The 17669-nt window shown below is 43.2% G+C and overlaps 2 protein-coding genes across 2 annotated transcripts in view; one reads left to right on the top strand and one right to left on the bottom strand.

Annotated features, from left to right (window-relative positions):
* Positions 1 to 2944, bottom strand: part of LOC101002450 (zinc finger protein 177) — a 67082-nt gene extending 64138 nt beyond the window's left edge. The window contains exon 1 of the mRNA XM_031659971.1: positions 2546 to 2944. The gene's annotated coding sequence lies outside the window, so the exon portion shown is untranslated. The remainder of the gene's footprint in view (positions 1 to 2545) is intronic.
* A 55-nt stretch (positions 2945 to 2999) lies between these two features.
* Positions 3000 to 17231, top strand: ZNF699 (zinc finger protein 699). Its single transcript, XM_031659964.1, has 6 exons — positions 3000 to 3163; positions 7020 to 7072; positions 9642 to 9768; positions 13245 to 13355; positions 13752 to 13935; positions 14298 to 17231. Exons 2-6 carry the CDS (start codon positions 7025 to 7027, stop codon positions 15754 to 15756), a joined length of 1929 nt encoding a protein of 642 aa, XP_031515824.1. The 5' UTR covers positions 3000 to 3163; positions 7020 to 7024; the 3' UTR covers positions 15757 to 17231.
* The last annotated feature ends 438 nt before the right edge of the window (positions 17232 to 17669 follow it).

Here is a 17669-nt window from a genome sequence, read left to right on the forward strand (position 1 = left end):
TTGCCTGGGTGCGGTGGCTCACACCTGTAATCCCAGCACTTTGGGAAGCTGAGGTGGGCAGATCACTTGAGGTCAGGAGTTCAAGACCAGCCTGGCTAACATGGTGAAACTTGTCTCCACTAAAAATACAAAAATTAGCTGGGTGTGGTGGTAGGTGCCTGTAGTCCCAGCTACTTGGGAGGCTGAGGCTGGAGAATCGCTTGAACCCGGGAGGCAGAGGTTGCAGTGAGCGGAGATCATGCCGTTGCACTCCAGGCTGGGTGACAGTGAGACTCCGTCTCAAAGAGGAAAAAAAAAAAAAAGAGTTAAAATGGTGTCGTTTATGTTATATATATTTTGCCACCAAAAAAATCATCATGTACGAATGTATATAGCAGTTTTATTCACAAAAAGTGAAAACAATCCAAATGTCCTACAACTGGTAGTAAATGTAAGCCATGGAATACTATGCAGCAACAGAAAAGAACAAACAATAGACATTCTTAACTGTGAGTCAAGAATATGACATGACTAATCTGAAATGCATTGTGCTCTGTGAAAAGCAGAATGCTACATACTGCGTAAGACATTTTTGGAAAAATAAACTGTAAGAAATATTGCAGGAATTCATGATGAGGGAAAAGTTTGACTAAAAAGAGGCAGCACTACAGAGTTTTTTAGAGGAATGAAAATAACTGTTTACTTTCATCATGGTAGTGGTTACGTGATGTTAACAACACTGCTATGGGCCGGGCACGGTGGTTCACACCTGTAATTCCAGCATTTTGGGAGGCCAAGGCGAGTGGATCACCTGAGGTCGGGAGTTTGAGACCAGCCTGGCCAACATGGAGAAACTCCGTCTCTACTAAAAATATAAAATTAGCCTGGCGTCATGGCGCATGCCTGTAATCCCAGCTACTCGGGAGGCTGAGGCAGGAGGATCGTCTGAACCCAGAAGGCGAAGGTTGCAGTGAGTTGAGATCGCGCCACTGCACTCCAGCCTGGGCAACAGAGAGAGACTCTGTCTCAAAAAAAATAAATAAGGCCGGGCGCAGTGGCTCAAGCCTGTAATCCCAGCACTTTGGGAGGCCGAGACGGGCGGATCACGAGGTCAGGAGATCCAGACCATCCTGGCTAACAGGGTGAAACCCCGTCTCTACTAAAAAATACAAAAAACTAGCCGGGCGAGGTGGCAGGCGCCTGTAGTCCCAGCTACTCGGGAGGCTGAGGCAGGAGAATGGCATAAACCCGGGAGGCGGAGCTTGCAGTGAGCTGAGATCCAGCCACTGCACTCCAGCCTGGGCGACAGAGCGAGACTCTGTCTCAAAAAGTAAAATAAAATAAAATAAATAAATAAATAAATAAAAAATAGCTGGGTGGGGTGGTATGCGTCTATAGTCCCAGCTGCTTGGGAGGCTGAGATGGGACAATCACTTGAGCTGGGGAAGTCAAGGCTGCAATGAGCCATAGTCGTGCCACTGCACTCCAGACTGGGCGATAGATTGAGACATTGCCTCACAAAAAGAAAAAGAAATGAGTTATGCATATTAAAACAATGAAAATAAGCATAGAAAATATTTATATTTGATGTTCCAAATAATAAACTGACAGCTATCAGAATTCAGCAAGTTTCCAGGTAAAAGGTTGTATTTAAATAGTTATCAATGACTTCCCTCTATAGGAGAAGTTATCAACACAACAATGAAAGGGAAAACTGAAAGGCCCAAAAGGACTGAATGAATGGAAAGGACAGTCTGTGTCATATTAGAGTTGCAAATTAATGTGTCCTGTGTACAGGGCTGTAGCAACGTGGAGGATAGGTATAAACCCAATTGATGAGCATCCTGTATCCGTGGTGGCTGAGGACCTGAATGGGAAGCCCTAGCCTTAGCCCCATCCCTAGGCCTAGTCACTTAAGCCCCGCCCCGCCCCTAGCCCTCGTCTCCACCCACTAGGAATTTCAACCAAGGCCCCCTCCCAATCTGGTTCCACCCTTAGCCCCGCCCCTTGGCGTATTTTAAAAGCCACGCCCCTATGTCCGGTCTAGCCCCAGCTCCGCCCGTCAGGCCGAGTCATCCAAGTCCAGTCCAGGGTTCTATTTCTTCTCTGTTTACTCCCAATCATGAAGAAACTAGGATTTCTCATCCACTTGCGGCTGGAACCAGCCTTCGCGCTCCTTCGCACCCTGCTCCTCCCCGCTCCACCCCCTTCACCTCAAGTCCCGCCTCCCGGGCCCCGCCCCATACACCGTTTGCAACGCCGAAAGAGGAAGCCTAAGTGCGCTTCTGCGCATGCGCGAGTCGGCAGCCATGTCACCCTGCCACTCCGCCAGCGTCTGAAGAACATTTTTGCCTCCGTCGGCTTCCTGTCTTGCCCTGCCCCGCCCCGCCTGCACCGGGTCTGGTTCGCGGGAGACTGAGGGCTCGGCTTGAAGATCGGCGGTCTAAGGGCTGCCTCCCCGTCACTCCCTGCCCGGACCCCGCGCCCCGGGCCTCCCGCCGCTGCGGCGCCTCCTCGGAGAGCCCGGGTCAGCTGCCCCTGCGGCCGCGGCTGGTCCCAAACTCACTGAATCGGGAACTCTGGTCTGGGTCCAGAAATCGGAGTGATTCTGATGCAGGCGAGAGTTGGAGAACGAATGTCGTAGTTCATCAGCCTCCGAAAGCATCCTTTGCTCTCTTTCCAGAAACGAAGAGCATCTCTGCCATTCGGGTCTCAAGGACAAGCGCCTCAGCCTCGTTCTCTGTGAGCTGATCTGTGGATCGCGGCGAGTCGGGTGAGCACGGGGTGATATTTGCCTCGGCTCGGTCCCCTCCTGTGCCCTCTTTATGCATGAGATAGTGTCTGTGCCAGGCGCGGTGGTTCACGGCTGTAATCCCAGCCCTTTGGGCGGCCCAGGCGGGCGGATCGCTTGAGCCCAGGAGTTTGAGGCCAACCTGGGCAACATAGCAAGATCCCGTTTCTACAAAAAAAACCAACCAACCAACCAACAAAAAAACAGTAAAATAAAAGGAGCGCTCCTGTGTTCCCAGCCACTCGGGAGGCAGAGGTCGCAGTGAGCTGAGATCGCATCACTGCACTCCAGCATGGGCAACAGAGCGAGACCCTGTCTCAAAAGAAAAGATAGTATTTGGTCTCTGGATTTTATACTCTGCCTGTGGACATCAGTTTGATACATTATATTCAGGTAAAAGTGAACTGATGCTTTATGTCATTAATGATGCATTTGAATCATTTATTTATAGATTGGTTACATTTCACACAGAAAATTTGGTCATCTGTCAGTTTCAATCTTTTCCCTTTTTATTCCTTGCAGTTTCCATTTCTTTTCATTTCTTTACTGCACTTGCCAGGACCTCCAGTACAGTGTCCGACAGAATTAGCATATAATTTACATCCTTGTCTTGTTTCTGATTCCAGAAGGAATTATTCTCTCATTTCACCATTAAATAGGATGTTTGCTGTAGGTGTTTGCAGTTTTTTTTTTTTTTTTTTCCTTTCTTTATTCCTATTTCTTTTTAGAAAATAGGAGTCTCGCCGTGTTGCCTGGGCAGGTCTTGAACTCATGGGCTCTCTGCCTCCCAAAGTGCTGAAATTACAGGCATGAGCCACTGCACCCGGCCTGACCATGTTTTAAACCGCTGATATTTTTTTCTTTGATTAGTGGTTGTAATCAGGTTTTAGATCATTGCTGGAAAGTTGTACTACTTGCTAGAAATGTATTGATTTCCTGTGCATCTTCATATTTATTCCTTAAATTTTTTCTATATTCTCCTTATGATAGCTGTAATTATGATTCATTCTTGTTCATAATTTTTGTTGTTGTTCTTTAAGCCCTGTTGCTCTTAAAATTGCTGAGTTTGTTGCTGGCTATGGTGGTGCACATCTGTAGTCCCAGCTGGTGGGAGGCTAAGGCAGGTGGATCGCCAGAGCCTAGGAAATAAGATCAACCTGGGAACTTAAAAGAGAGTCTGTCTTAAACAATAAATTAAATAAAAAAAATTTTTTTTAAAAGCTGAATTTGTCAGTTTCATTCGTTTTTCTTTTTGCAACGGATGCTTTTTTTTTAGCTTTTCTGATTCTGTTTACTAGGTTTTAAAAAATATTATTTTCTATTTTCTTTCTAAACTTTTATGCTAGTCTTTATTCAACCTCATATATCAATAGTCTAGCCTATTAATATCATTTTTTTTTTTTTTGAGACAGAGTCTCGCTCCGTCCCCCGGGCTGGAGTGCGGTGGCGTGATCTTGGCTCACTACAACCTCGGCCTCCTGGGTTCAAACAATTCTCTGCCTCAGCCTCCCAAGTAGTGGGGATTACAGGCACCTGCCACCATGCCCGGCTAATTTTTTTGTATTTTTAGTAGAGATGGGTTTCACCATCTTGGCCAGGCTGGTCTTGAACTCCTGACCTTGTGATCCACCTGCCTTGGCCTCCCAAAGTGCTGGGGTTACAGGCATGAGCCACTGTGCCTGGTCAATACTGATTTTTTTTCCTCTGGGAGCTGATAATGCTTATAAATATATAGTAGACATACTAAACCCTCTGAAATTCCAGCATTATCTGAAACAGTTATTTTAATTTTCTGCTTCTACCCTGCCACATTACCTGTCCTGACTTGCTGAAGATAAATATGTTGTGTCTCCTTATCCCTATAATGTGCTACATTTTTTTATATAGCATGTATCTTTACCTGATGTATTTTGTTTACTTAGAGTCTTACTCCAAAATATTATAACATTCATTTACTTCAGGATTTTTCTTTTTCTTTTTTTTTTTTTTTTTTCCTATGCCTTATTCCTGGTGACTTCATGTAGTAGGGTTAGTAGGGTCAGGATAAATGTTACCTAAATAAATATGAAATGAAGGAGGTAAGGGCTATAAGGGAAGCGTCGTTGCCCAAAACATAGGCCTTAGGAGAAGGAGCTCAAAGATAGCATATTTGATTATTTATTTATTTATTTATTTTGAGACAGAGTCTGTCTCTGTCACCCAGGCTGGAGTGTAGTGGTGTGATCTTGGCTCACTGCAACCTCCGCCTCCTGAGTTCACACAATTCTCCTGCCTCAGCCTCCCGAGTAGCTGGGACTACAGCTGTGTACCACCATGCTCGGCTAATTTTTGTAGTTTTAGTAGAGATGGAGTTTTGCCATTTTGGCCAGGCTGGTCTCGAACTCCTGACCTCATGTGATCCCCCCACTTTTGCCTTCCAAAGTGCTGGGATTACAAGCAAGAGCTACCACACCCAGCATATTTCATTAGAATGCTTCATTTGTCCACTCTCCGTGGTGCCCAATAGAGTTCTAGGCTAAATCCTGGTAAAACTAGGGAATAAGGGGCTTAATAACAATTAAAATTTAAGGTATGTGTTCAGAAATGTACTCACGGGGTGTTTGGGTTTTGAAGACAAATAGGCCTGCATTCATACCCTGCCTCAGCAGCTGTCTAATGGGTTAATATTGAACATGTGGTTAATTGAGTCTTTCTAAGATAATTCTAAACTGGTTATAATAATATTTGAATTGCAGAGCTTCTGTGAGAAATAGTCTAAAATGTGGCCATTTCTTTGCAAAGTCATTCTCACATCAGGGTTGCCCGGCTGGCATATATTGTTACTAATACAGTGAAGAATGTTACAGTTTTTTTATTGGCTTTTAAAAATGCTACTTGTTCCATTGCAGTGGAGGTAACTGTTAATATTTCCTTGTTTGAAATTTGTGAAACAGCCCTGCAGATACCACATCAGGTCTGACACAGGTTAAGTATTTTTGTGTTTGTTTTTTTGAGATGGAGTCTCCCCCTGTCACCCAGGCTGGAGTGCAGTGGCGTGATCTCAGCTGGCTGCAACCTCCGCCTTCCGGGTTCAAGCGATTCTCCTGCCTCAGCCTCCTGAGTAGCTGAGATTACAGTCGCGCGTCACCATGCCCGGTTAATTTTTGAATTTTTAGTAAATACATGTTGGTCAGGCTGGTCCTGAACTCCTGACCTTGTGATCCACCCACCTCGGCCTCCCAAAGTGCTGGGATCACAGGCATGAGCCACTGCGCTTGGCCAAGTAGTCTTACTCTGCTACTCCTGTACTGTGCAGGCAAATTTAGCATGTTTGTCACAACATAGCGGCCTTCTCTACCTCCTGCATATGGAATTCAATAGGCTGATGCTCGGGCAGGCGCGGTGGCTCACGCCTGTGATCCCAACACTTTGGGAGGCCGAGGCGGGCGGATCATGAGGTCAGGAGATGGAGACCATCCTGGCTAACACGGTGAAACCCCGTCTCTACTAAAAACACGCAAAAAAATAGCCGGGCATAGTGGCGGGCGCCTGTAGTCCCAGCTACTCGGGAGGCCGAGGCAGGAGAATGACGTGAACCTGGGAGGCGGAGTTTGCAGTGAGCTGTGAGCCGTGATCGTACCACTGCACTCCAGCCTGGGTGAAAGAGGGAGACTCTGTCTCAAAAAAAAAAAAAAAAAAAAAAAAAAAAGCTGACGCTCTTTCTCAGATTTTGGGGACCCTGCAGCTCATGGGGCAGGGGTAGTGGTCTAGGGCTGAGCAGCAAAGCCTGTTAGCCCGCCAAGTGGTGCAGAAGTAAGAAATATTGGGAGTGGAACTCCCAGAAGCCTGGCGTATAAATCAGTGCTTTCTTGAATTTGAGACAGGGAGTGTTTATTCTTGTTGTGGAAGATACTCCTGGATACATTTTATACTTTTTGTTATCATGGGCAAATATACAACCAGACTTTTCTAGTCTTCAGTTAACTTACAAAATAGCACTCTTAACCTCTTCTTTATGATCAGCAAGAACCAGAGCACTGTTTTCTATCTCTAGGGGGACGTGAGGTTGTTCTACTTTCCCACAAGAGCAGCGTATATTTGCGTGTGTGTGTGTGTGTGTGTGTCTGTGTGTGTGTTGAGGGGAGTTGTTACTTATAATTGATGGGCTGCAACATCTAGGTTCATGAGTGTGGGAATTTTGGGGAAGTCTGGCTTCTCATGTTATCTTCTTTACTTTTAACTTCTCAATATCCTGCTTTTCTTCATGAAGGGGACATGGAGGAAGAAAGAACAACTGTTGAATTACAGAAAAATAGCATACAGGTAAGTAAAAGGTAATAATTGTCCAAAAGAATATTTCCATTGCACCAGGTCTCCCTCAGTGTTTTAGAGCACAAGTCAGCGTTCTGTTTCTATATTGGATCACATAGTATTTTAGGCACTGAAGGCCATAGTGTTTCTTTTTTTTTTCCACACAGAGTCTCGCTCTGTCGCCAGGCTGGAGTGCAGTGGCACCATCTCGGCTCACTGTAGCCTCCAACTCCCTGGTTCAACCAATTATCCTGCCTCAGCCTCCCAAGTAGCTGGGACTACAGCCATGTGCCACCACTCCTGGCTAACTTTGTATTTTTAGTAGAGATGGGGTTTCACCATGTTGGCCAGGATGGTCCTGACCTTGTGATCTGCCTGGCTCAGCCTCCCAAAGTGTTGGGATTACAGGCGTGAGCCGCTGTGTCTGACTGGCCATAGTGTTTCTATTGCAGTTCAGCTTTACCATTTTAGTGCAAAAGCAGCCATAGACAGTAAACACACGTTTTATTGTGTTCCAATAAAACTTTATTTATGCATTGAAATGGCAGCTTGGATATAGTCCATGTGCCATAGTTTGTTGACTACTGGCCTAGAATACAAGGAAGTATGACCAGCTGTGGGCCTCACTTCAAAGTTGTGCTTGTGCAGGCTCCTGGGCCTCTCAGGTTTGTGAGAGGGGGAAAAAATGAAAAGCTTCTATTCTCTCAGTGTATTTTTATTCATTAAAAACCCATCTAGATTTGACCCTGTGTTTAATGTTGTAGTGATTGCTATGGTGGGAACGAAGTAACAGGTGAAGTTATTTCTGTAGTAAGGAATTGATGATGTCAATGTGGAAACTATTTCATTTCCAGAGCATTTCTCTCATTTCTTCAATATGCTCTGGACTTTTCTAGGCCATCGTAAGACTGGCATTGGTCACCATCTATGATGTTGTGAAATACATATTTGGGGCTGGGCACGGTGGCTCACACCTGTAATCTCAGCACTTTGGGAGGCTGAGGTGGGTGGATTGCCTGAGGTCAGGAGTTTGAGACCAGTTTGGCCAACATGGTGAAACCTTGTCTCTACTGAAAATACCAAAAAAAAAAAAAAAAAAAAAAATAGCTGGGCATGGTGGCATGTGCCTGTAATCCCAGCTACTTGGGAGGCTGAGGCAGGGGAATTGCTTGAACCAGGGAGGTGGAGGTTGCAATAAGCTGAGATGGTGCCACTGCACTCCAGCCTGGGCGACAGAGCAAGACTCCGTCTCAAAAAGAAAAGAAAACAATTTGGTTTTCATCCTGTTTCCTAGCACAGAGTTCCTAAAAACCCTTGTAATCTCTGGAGCAATAAGAGGGTCTTTTGTGTGCTCATGAGATGGTTGGGGTCTGGAAGCCCCTAGAGAGCCTCAGAATGGGGGCTGGTTCAGAAAGACGCAGGCAAGATCAGAGGATTGGGACTTAAGTCAGCCATGCCTATGATGGAGCCTCCTTAAAAACCCAAAGGACTGGCTTGAGGAGCTCGTGGATAGCTGGATGTGTGGTGGTTCCTGGAGGGTGGCATGCCAGGAGAGGGCATGGAATCTCTGCGCCACTTCCCACCATACCTTGGCCTGTCCATCTTTTCATCTGGCTGTTTTATCTGTGTACTTTGTAATGTCCTTGGTGATAAACCAATAAACATGTTTCCCTGAGTTCTGTGAGTTGTTCCAGCATATTAATCAAACTCAAGGAGAGGGCAGTAGGAGCCCTGATTTTAGCCAGTCAGAAGTAAAATTGACAGCCTTTTAACTTGGGATTGGCATCTGAAGTGGGAGGCAGTTTAGTGGGACCTCGTGTGGAATCTCCAACCTGTGGAATCTCCAGGTAGATAGTATCAGAAGCAAATGGTAGGATACCCAGCTGGTGTCCACTGGGGAATTGCTTGGTGTGTGTGGAAAATGTCCCCCACACATCTGGTGTCAGAAGTGTGCTGTACAGTATTGAGTGACTATGTAAAAGGGTGGGAAAAACACTTTCTTTTTTCCTAGCTCATTGGCATCAAATTGTGGGGAGATAAATTTAGTGGGGTTTTTTTGTTTTTGTTTTGGTTTTGGTTTTTGTCCAGGCTAGAGTGCAGTGGCATGGTCATGCTCATTGCAGCCTCAACCTCGCGGCTCAAGCAATCCTCCCACCCACCTCAGCCTCCGGAGTAGATGCCACCATAGGCACACGCCACCACGCCCAGCTGTTTTTTAAAAAAAATTTTGGTAGAGACTGATTCTCACCATGTTCTGTTGCCTAGGCTGGTCTTGAACTCCTGGGCTCACGTAGTCCTTCTGCTTTGGCCCCCCAAAGTGCTGGGATTATAGGCTTCACCCGATTTGCCTGGCAATTTAGTATTTTAGAAGTGTTAAATCTACAAGCCAGGATTTGATCAGTGATGAATTATGTATAGATCGAAAGAGAGATTTGTTGACTGAGTCCTAGAGTAGATGCTGGGATCTTCTGAACTTCCTATGAAATGACTCTCATTTCCTCGATGTTGTCAGCCTCATCTGTCCTCTTGTACACACTGGAGGAATTGTACCTTTCTGAATAGAATTTGTGGTATGTTTTAGGACTCAGTAGTCTTTGAGGATGTGGCTGTGGACTTTACCCAGGAAGAATGGGCTTTGCTGGATCTTGCTCAGAGGAACCTCTACAGAGAGGTGATGCTGGAAAACTTCCAGAACCTGGCCTCACTAGGTAAGAATGGCAAGATTCTTTCATACAGTTGTTTAGAAAGTTATTTTATCTCACTAAATTGACTTTATTCTAGAATTTGGGCTGAGGAATGGGAAGACATTGATAAATAAGACAGATATGGTCACTGACCCCAAGGAACTTACAGTCTAGTGGCTTACCTATGAAAATAAACACCTGGGCCGGGCGCGGTGGCTCACGCCTGTAATCCCAGCACTTTGGGAGGTCGAGGTGGGCAGATCACCTGAGGTCGGGAGTTCGAGACCAGCCTGAGCAACATGGAGAAACCCCATCTCTACTAAGAATACAAAATTAGCCAGGCGTGGTGGCACATGCCTGTAATCCCAGCTACTTGAGAGGCTGAGGCAGGAAAATCGCTTGAACCCAGGAGGCGGAGGTTGTGGTGAGCCAAGATCATACCATTGCACTTCAGCCTGGGCAACAAGAGTGAAACTCCATCTCAAAAAAAAAAAAAAGAAAGAAAGAAAATAAACATCTATATATTGAACTGATGCTTTTTTTTTGTGGTTGAAAGCCTTGAGGTTTATTAAGTATCGAAAGTGTGGATATAAACCTCAGCAATCACTATAGGACACAGGGAGGAGGTTTGCAGTTTGGACATTTTGAGGATTTTACTGCTATCTATGTCCTTTACCCAAAGACTACCAGAACACACCTATAGTTAAACAAGTTGGGTTTATTTTGCAGTGCAGCAAGCAAGAATACATGTCTCTTGCATGTCCTAGTAACAGGAGGTTAGAAAAGACCTATTATAGGATTTGTGCTTCAGTTGAGTGATTTGGGGGTGGGTCTAGGGAAGCAGGCTGTATTAGTTTCCTAGACCTTCTGTAACAGGGTATCACACACTGGTGGCTAAAAACAATGGAAATTTGTTCCTTCACAGCATTTCCGGAGGCTGGGTTTCTGAAATCAAGGGATCAGCAGGGCCATGTTCTCTCTGAAGGCTCTGGGGGAAAGATTCCCTTTCTCTTCCTGTCTTCTGGTGATTGCTGGCAATCATTGGCATTCTGTGACTTATAGATGCATCATTCCATTCTCTGCCTTCATCTTCTTCCCTAAGTTTAAGGAAGAGACTTAGATTTCTAAGTCTGATGAAGCTACATTGACACATCATCATTGCCCAGAGTCCATCATTTACATTAGGGTTCACCCTTGGTATTGTACATTCTGTGGGTTTGGAAGAATATATAATGACATGTATCCACCATTATAATATCATACAAAATAGTTTCACTGCTGTAAAAATCCTCTGTGCTCTAATCCCTCCTTCCCTCCCTCTTAAATCTTGGCAACCACTGATCTTACTGTCTCCATAATGTTGTTGCCTTTTGCAAAATGTCATAGAGTTGGAATCATGCAGTATGGAGCCTTTTCAGATTGACTTCTTTCACTTAGCAATATACATTTAAGATTCCTCCATGTCTTTTCATGGCTTGAGAGCTCATTGCTTTGTACTGCTAATACTCTATTGTCTGGATGTACCACCGTTTATCCATTGACCTACTGAAGGACTTCTTGGTTGCTTACACGTTTTGGTAGTTATAAATAAAGCTACTGTGAACATTGGTGTGCAGGTTTTTATGTGGACATAAGTTTTCAACTCCTTTGGGTAAAAGGAGTGCAATTCAGTTGCTGGATTTTATGGTAAGAGGATGTTTAATTTTATAAGAAACTGCCAAACTGTCTTCCAAAGTGGCTCTACCATCTTGCATTCCAACCGGCAATGAATGAGAGTTCCTGTTGCTCCTCATCCTCACCAGCATTTGTTGAATGTTCAGGATTTTGGCCATTCTAATAGGTGTGTAGTGGTGCCTTGTTTTAATTTGCATTTCCCTGATGACTTATGATGTTGATCATCTTTTCATATGCTTATTTGCCATCTGTATATGTTCTTTGGTGAGGTGTCTGTAAAGGTCTTTGGCTTTTTTTTTTTTTTTTAAATGTTGAGTTTTAAGAGTTCTCTGAATATATGTATTTTTTTCTGCATGAAATCGGATACTGTCTTCATATATTTTTGATAACAGTTCCTTCTCAGATATGTTTTTTGCAAATATTTTCTCCCAGGCTGTGGCTTATCTTTCCGTTCTCTTGACATTGTCTTTCGGAGGGCAGAAATTTTTAATGTTCATGAAGTTCAGTTATTGATTCTTTGTTTTATGGATCATGCTTTAGCATTATATCTAAAATATCATTGCCAGGGTGTGGTGGCACACACTGGTAGTTCCAGTTACTTGGGAGGTGGAGGCTGGAGGCTCACTTGAGTCCAGGAGTTTGAGGCTGCAGTGAGCTTTGATCACACCACTACTATAGCCTGGGTGATAAAGTGAGACCCTGTCTCTTAAAAAAAATTAAAAATGTCATTGCCAAACAGAAAGTCATCTAGATTTTTCTCCTGTTATCTTCTAGGAGTTTTCTAGCTTTGCATTTTACAGTGAGGTCTGTGACCCATTTAGAGTTAACTTTTGTGAAGGATCTAAGGCCCGTGTCTAGATTTATTTTTTTGCTTGGGGATGTCCAGTTGTTCCAGTACTATCTTTTCTCCATTGTATTGCCTTTGCTATTTTGTCAAGGTAAGCTGACTGTATCGGCGTGGCTCTGTTTCTGAATCCACTGTGCTTTTCCATTGATCAATTTGAACATAAATTTTGGGGGGACGTTGTTCAGCCTAGTGACACAGGGCAGTCATTTTAGATTGGTTGCTGACAGAAAGTGAATAGTATTGCTGGTTGCTGACAGTATTATTCAGTAATACTCCATTATTGAGTATGTTGTGGGTGGCATAAAGTCTTTAGCCAAAATTTTGAGGTAACCTTGTTTTGTTTCATTTTATCATGATTTCAGAGTAACTTTATCCAAGATTAGTATTTTGTGAGATTATTTATATTTAATAGGAGAACAAAATGTCCCAGCTGTGACTGTCTGACCAGCTTGGAATGATACTGAGGTTTAGGTGTGAACATTAGATCAGTTCTATATGTCAGAGGCTGCTTCCTCCTGCCACCTCTCCTTTTTTTTTTTTTTTTTTTTTTTGAGATGGAGTCTCGCTCTGTCGCCCGGGCTAGAGTACAGTGGCACAATCTCGGCTCACTGCAACCTCCGCCTTCCAGGTTCAAGCAGTTCTCCTGCCTCAGATTCCTGAGTAGCTTGGATTATAGGCGTGCTCCACCACACCCTGCTAATTTTGTATTTTTAGTAGAGATGGGGTTTCACCATGTTGGTCAGGCTGGTCTTGAACCCCTGGCCTTGTGATCCACCTGCCTCGGCCTCGCAAAGTGCTGGGATTACAGGCATGAGCCACTGCGCCTGGCCTGTCACCTCTCCTTTAAAAAAAAAAAATTGACATTGTGTTGCAGTTAAACTCACAGAATATCAGAAGACTAAAGTTTTGTTTCTGTCTCATGGAAATGTTTGTGATTCTTCATTATTTTCCCTTGTGATATGCCTTTCTGCTTGTGCAGGGTATCTGCTACACACACCCCATCTGATCTGCCAGTGGGAACAAGAGGAGGACCTGCAGACAGTGAAGAGAGAACTTATCCAGGTCATCTTTATGGGAGAGCACCAGGAAGGCAAGAATCTTTAGGAGAAACTGCTTTGGTTGGGGAAAAAATGTCAACTTAAAATCAAAAACAAAAACAAACTTTGTTTTATATGAGGAAGCTCATCGTCCACAGATATCTCAGATGACTATTTTGACTTTTTATCAGTCCTGTCACATTTTCCTTGTTCTTGGCAAAGACCTTCCACGTTTCCTCTTTGTAAGGTAGCATTTGGTCATGTGCATTCTATCCAATTTCTGTTTTGTTCTCCTAATACTAGCTTAGTTATGTTAGTTTCAATCTTCGTAGAATTATTTCTTAATTGCTTACCATTTTGACCCTTGCGCCTATTAATGCCAAAGTCCTGAAAAAGCCACTCTGCAAAAAGTCCTTTGCTCACAGAAGCTTTCACTTTTTCTGTTTCAGGTTTTGAGACTCAACTTAAAACTAATGAATCAGTTGCTCCACAAGATATTTGTGGAGAAAAAATATCCAATGAACAAAAAATAGTAAGATTCAAAAGGAATGATTCCTGGTTCTCCAGTTTACATGAAAACCAGGAGTCCTGTGGTATTGATGATCAGAACAAAAGCCATGAGAGACATTTGAGGTGAGTGCCATTCGTGAGAAAGAGAAAGTGTCTCAGGAGAGAATCTCAAAGTCATGAAATTTAAGAAGTATGTATATATTAACAAGCCTAGGTCAAAGATTGTGGTTTGAGAAAGAATTTTCATGAATTAATTTTTTTCCACAAATGAGACAGAGATTTTGAATGTTTGACACATACTTCAGTTGTAAACAGTTATCAGAAAAATCCCAGGAGTCAATAACTGGGTGGGTGACGGTATTGGCTATGGTAGAACTCTCTGTGAGAACTTTCAGCTTATAACTTGACAGAAGGGCAGAAAACATACACATTCACTGAAATTGGTAGACATTTCTTACTAATAATGTGTCTTTTATTTTTAAAAGAAATCATATGGTAGAGAATATCTATGAATGTTGTGAAGAAAATCAAGATGGACAGACTTTCAGCCAAGTTCCAAATCTTGATTCACTCAAGAGAAACACTGAAGTAAAATCCTATGAATGCCATGAGTGTGGAAAGGCCTTCGTGGATCATTCATCCCTTAAGAATCACATCAAGTCTCATACTGGAAGCAAACCCTATCAGTGCAAGGAATGTGGGAAGGCCTTCCATTTTCTTGCTTGTTTCAAGAAGCATATGAAAACCCCCACTGAGGAGAAGCCCTACGAATGTAAGGAATGTACCAAGGCCTTCAGTTGTTCCTCATTCTTTAGGGCACATATGAAGATTCACGTCGGAAAGACAAACTATGAATGTAAGGAATGTGGGAAAGCTTTTAGTTGTTCCTCATCGCTCACAGAACACAAAAGAATTCATAGTGGAGATAAGCCTTATGAATGTAGGGAATGTGGGAAGGCCTTCAGTTGTTCCTCCTCACTCTCCAAACACAAAAGAATTCACAGTGGAGATAAGCCATATGAATGTAAAGAATGTGGGAAGGCCTTTAGCTCTTCCTCTCACCTTATAATACATATAAGAATTCACACTGGAGAGAAGCCTTATGAATGTAAAGAGTGTGGGAAGGCCTTCAGCGAGTCCTCAAAACTCACTGTACATGTGAGGACACATACTGGAGAGAAACCCTACAAATGTAAGGAATGTGGGAAAGCCTACAATTGCCCCTCCTCCTTAAGTATCCATATAAGAAAACACACTGGAGAAAAACCCTATGAATGTCTGGAATGTGGAAAGGCCTTCTACCTCCCCACTTCCCTTAATACACATGTGAAAAATCAAAGTCGAGAGAAACCCTATGAATGTAAGGAATGTGGGAAGGCCTTTAGTTGTCCCTCGTCCTTTAGAGCACATGTGAGAGACCACACTGGAAAGATACAGTATGAATGTAAGGAGTGTGGGAAGACCTTTAGTCGTTCCTCGTCCCTCACCGAACACCTAAGAACTCACAGTGGAGAGAAGCCGTATGAATGTAAGGAATGTGGGAAAGCCTTTATTAGTTCCTCCCACCTTACAGTACATATCAGAACTCACACTGGAGAGAAACCCTATGAATGTAAGAAATGTGGGAAAGCCTTTATTTATCCCTCAGCCCTTAGGATCCACATGAGAACGCACACTGGGGAAAAACCCTATGAATGTAAGGAATGCGGGAAAGCATTTCGTCATTCTTCATACCTTACTGTACATGCAAGAATGCACACTGGAGAGAAACCCTTTGAATGTCTGGAATGTGGAAAGGCCTTCAGTTGTCCCTCATCCTTTCGAAGGCATGTGAGAAGCCACACTGGAGAGAAGCCCTATGAATGTAAAGAATGTGGGAAAGCCTTTGTTTGTCCTGCCTACTTTCGAAGACATGTGAAAACTCACACTAGAGAAAACATATAAATGTAAGGAATATGGGAATGTCTGCAAAGCTTCAGATCCTAGGCAACTTGTGAGATCTCATACTGTGGAGACACCATATGAATGTAAGAAAGTAGGAAATTGTTGCTCATCGTTTTGAAGATTTGAGGACACTTCAGAGAAACCCTGTGTATGTAAATCATGTACTGAAAACTTTATGAACATTGCTTATTATGTATAAGAAAATTCATACTAGAAATGAAGATCAGTGCCTCATCCTTAAAGTAGACTGCTAGCTCTTTGATTACCAGTGTTTTCTGATAGGAACATTTAAGGTGATAAATTTACCTTTTCAGCTCCAGCCACATACCTTTTAGTATGAAGTGCTTTAATTTTGGTTCTGATGTAAATATGATTTCCATGACAAAATCTTTTGGATCCATGGAGGATGTGAAAAAATTTTTCTGTATAGGCAGGAGTGGTCTTTTTTTAAAAAGTGGTTTCTAATTTATGTTCATCATTCTTTAAATGGGTAGTCACTATAATATTGACACTTTGGTTTTTGTTGATGCTTTGTTTTTAGTCTACATGGTGGATAGTAGAACTTGCCCACTCAATATTTTTCTTCCTATTCTTTTTCCTAAGAGAGACGTTAGAGTTTCTGAGATGATCAGTTTTTACTGTTTAAAGCTTTTATTGTCTAGTGAGTAATTTCAGCAGAAATTAATTTAATATACTATTTTTATATTTTATTCTTTGTCCTTGCTCATGGCTGGGAATTGGATTCAGTGTTTTGAGTGTAAAAATTGTATTACATTAACTACATTTCCCAAAATCACTGTTTTCTCCAGTTCTAGGTTAGACTTGTCTAATATAAGAGTTTGATGAGATTTGGAAGGCATAAGGGAAGAAAAAGCCATTATGCTATGTTTAGTGGGGCCATCAGACAGGGAGACAGATGTATAAAGGCCTGGTGACCTCTAGTTTTCAGCTCATTTTTTGGATTGTTGGACTCATTGATCAATATTTGCTCAAAACTGAATGTTATAGCCGGGCATGATGGTGCATGCCTGTGGTCACAGCTACTCAGGAGGCTGAGGCAGGAGGATCACTTGAGCCCAGGAGTTTGAGGCTGCAGTTAACTATGATCATGCCACTGCACTCTAACTTGAGTGACAGAGTGAGACCCTTTCTCAAAAACAAAACAAAACAAAAAACCAAACATTAAATGCTTGCTTGACTTCAGTGTCCTCCAAGGCAGCACCTCTACAGCTATCACCATATACAACTTCTTGGATTTTCTGGCAAGCTCTGGCATTGCCATTTTGCTTGTGTTGCAGTCTGTCTTACACAGTCCAGTCGCATCATGTCACGCTATTCATGGGGAAAGATAGTTTTGCAAGTCTCAAAAGCAAGAGCTGGCCGGGCGTGGTAGCTCACGCCTGTAATCCCAACACTTAGGGAGGCCAAGGCGGGCGGATCACGAGGTCAGGAGATCGAGATCATCCTGACTAACACAGTGAAACCCCATCTCTACTAAAAATACAAAAAATTAGCTGGGCGTGGTGACGGGCGCCTGTAGTCCCAGTTACTCGGGAAGCTGAGGCAGGAGAGTGGCGTGAACCCAGGAGGCAGAGCTTGCAGTGAGCCGAGATCACGCCACTGCACTCCAGCCTGGGCAACAGAGCAAGACTATGTCTCAAAAAAAAAAAAGAAAAAAAAGCAAGAGCTGTGGAGAGTGAGGGAAGTTACCCTTGGTAATTGAGGTAAGCATCCACAGGGTGTCACCCTGTTTAAATGGAGGAAGATTTATACTTCAAACCTTTAAACAGGAAAGATTTTACTGCTTTTTTTTGTTTTTTTTTAATGTAAGAAGATGAATTGTTTCAGGTACCTTTAGCTACAGTATTATATTGTCCCTTTAAAAGTATAACTCTACTACTATGATATTTTCC

The sequence above is a fragment of the Papio anubis genome, chromosome 20, assembly GCF_008728515.1.
Source record: "Papio anubis isolate 15944 chromosome 20, Panubis1.0, whole genome shotgun sequence".
NCBI classification, from domain to species: domain Eukaryota; kingdom Metazoa; phylum Chordata; class Mammalia; order Primates; family Cercopithecidae; genus Papio; species Papio anubis.

Excerpts from the sequence above, each read along its gene's own strand:
- ZNF699 (XM_031659964.1), top strand. The coding sequence starts at position 7,025 with ATGGAGGAAGAAAGAACAACTGTTGAATTACAGAAAAATAGCATACAG. Across the intron at positions 7,073-9,641 it reads TACAGAAAAATAGCATACAG|GACTCAGTAGTCTTTGAGGA; the intron begins GTAAGTAAAAGG and ends GGTATGTTTTAG. Across the intron at positions 13,936-14,297 it reads AGCCATGAGAGACATTTGAG|AAATCATATGGTAGAGAATA; the intron begins GTGAGTGCCATT and ends TATTTTTAAAAG.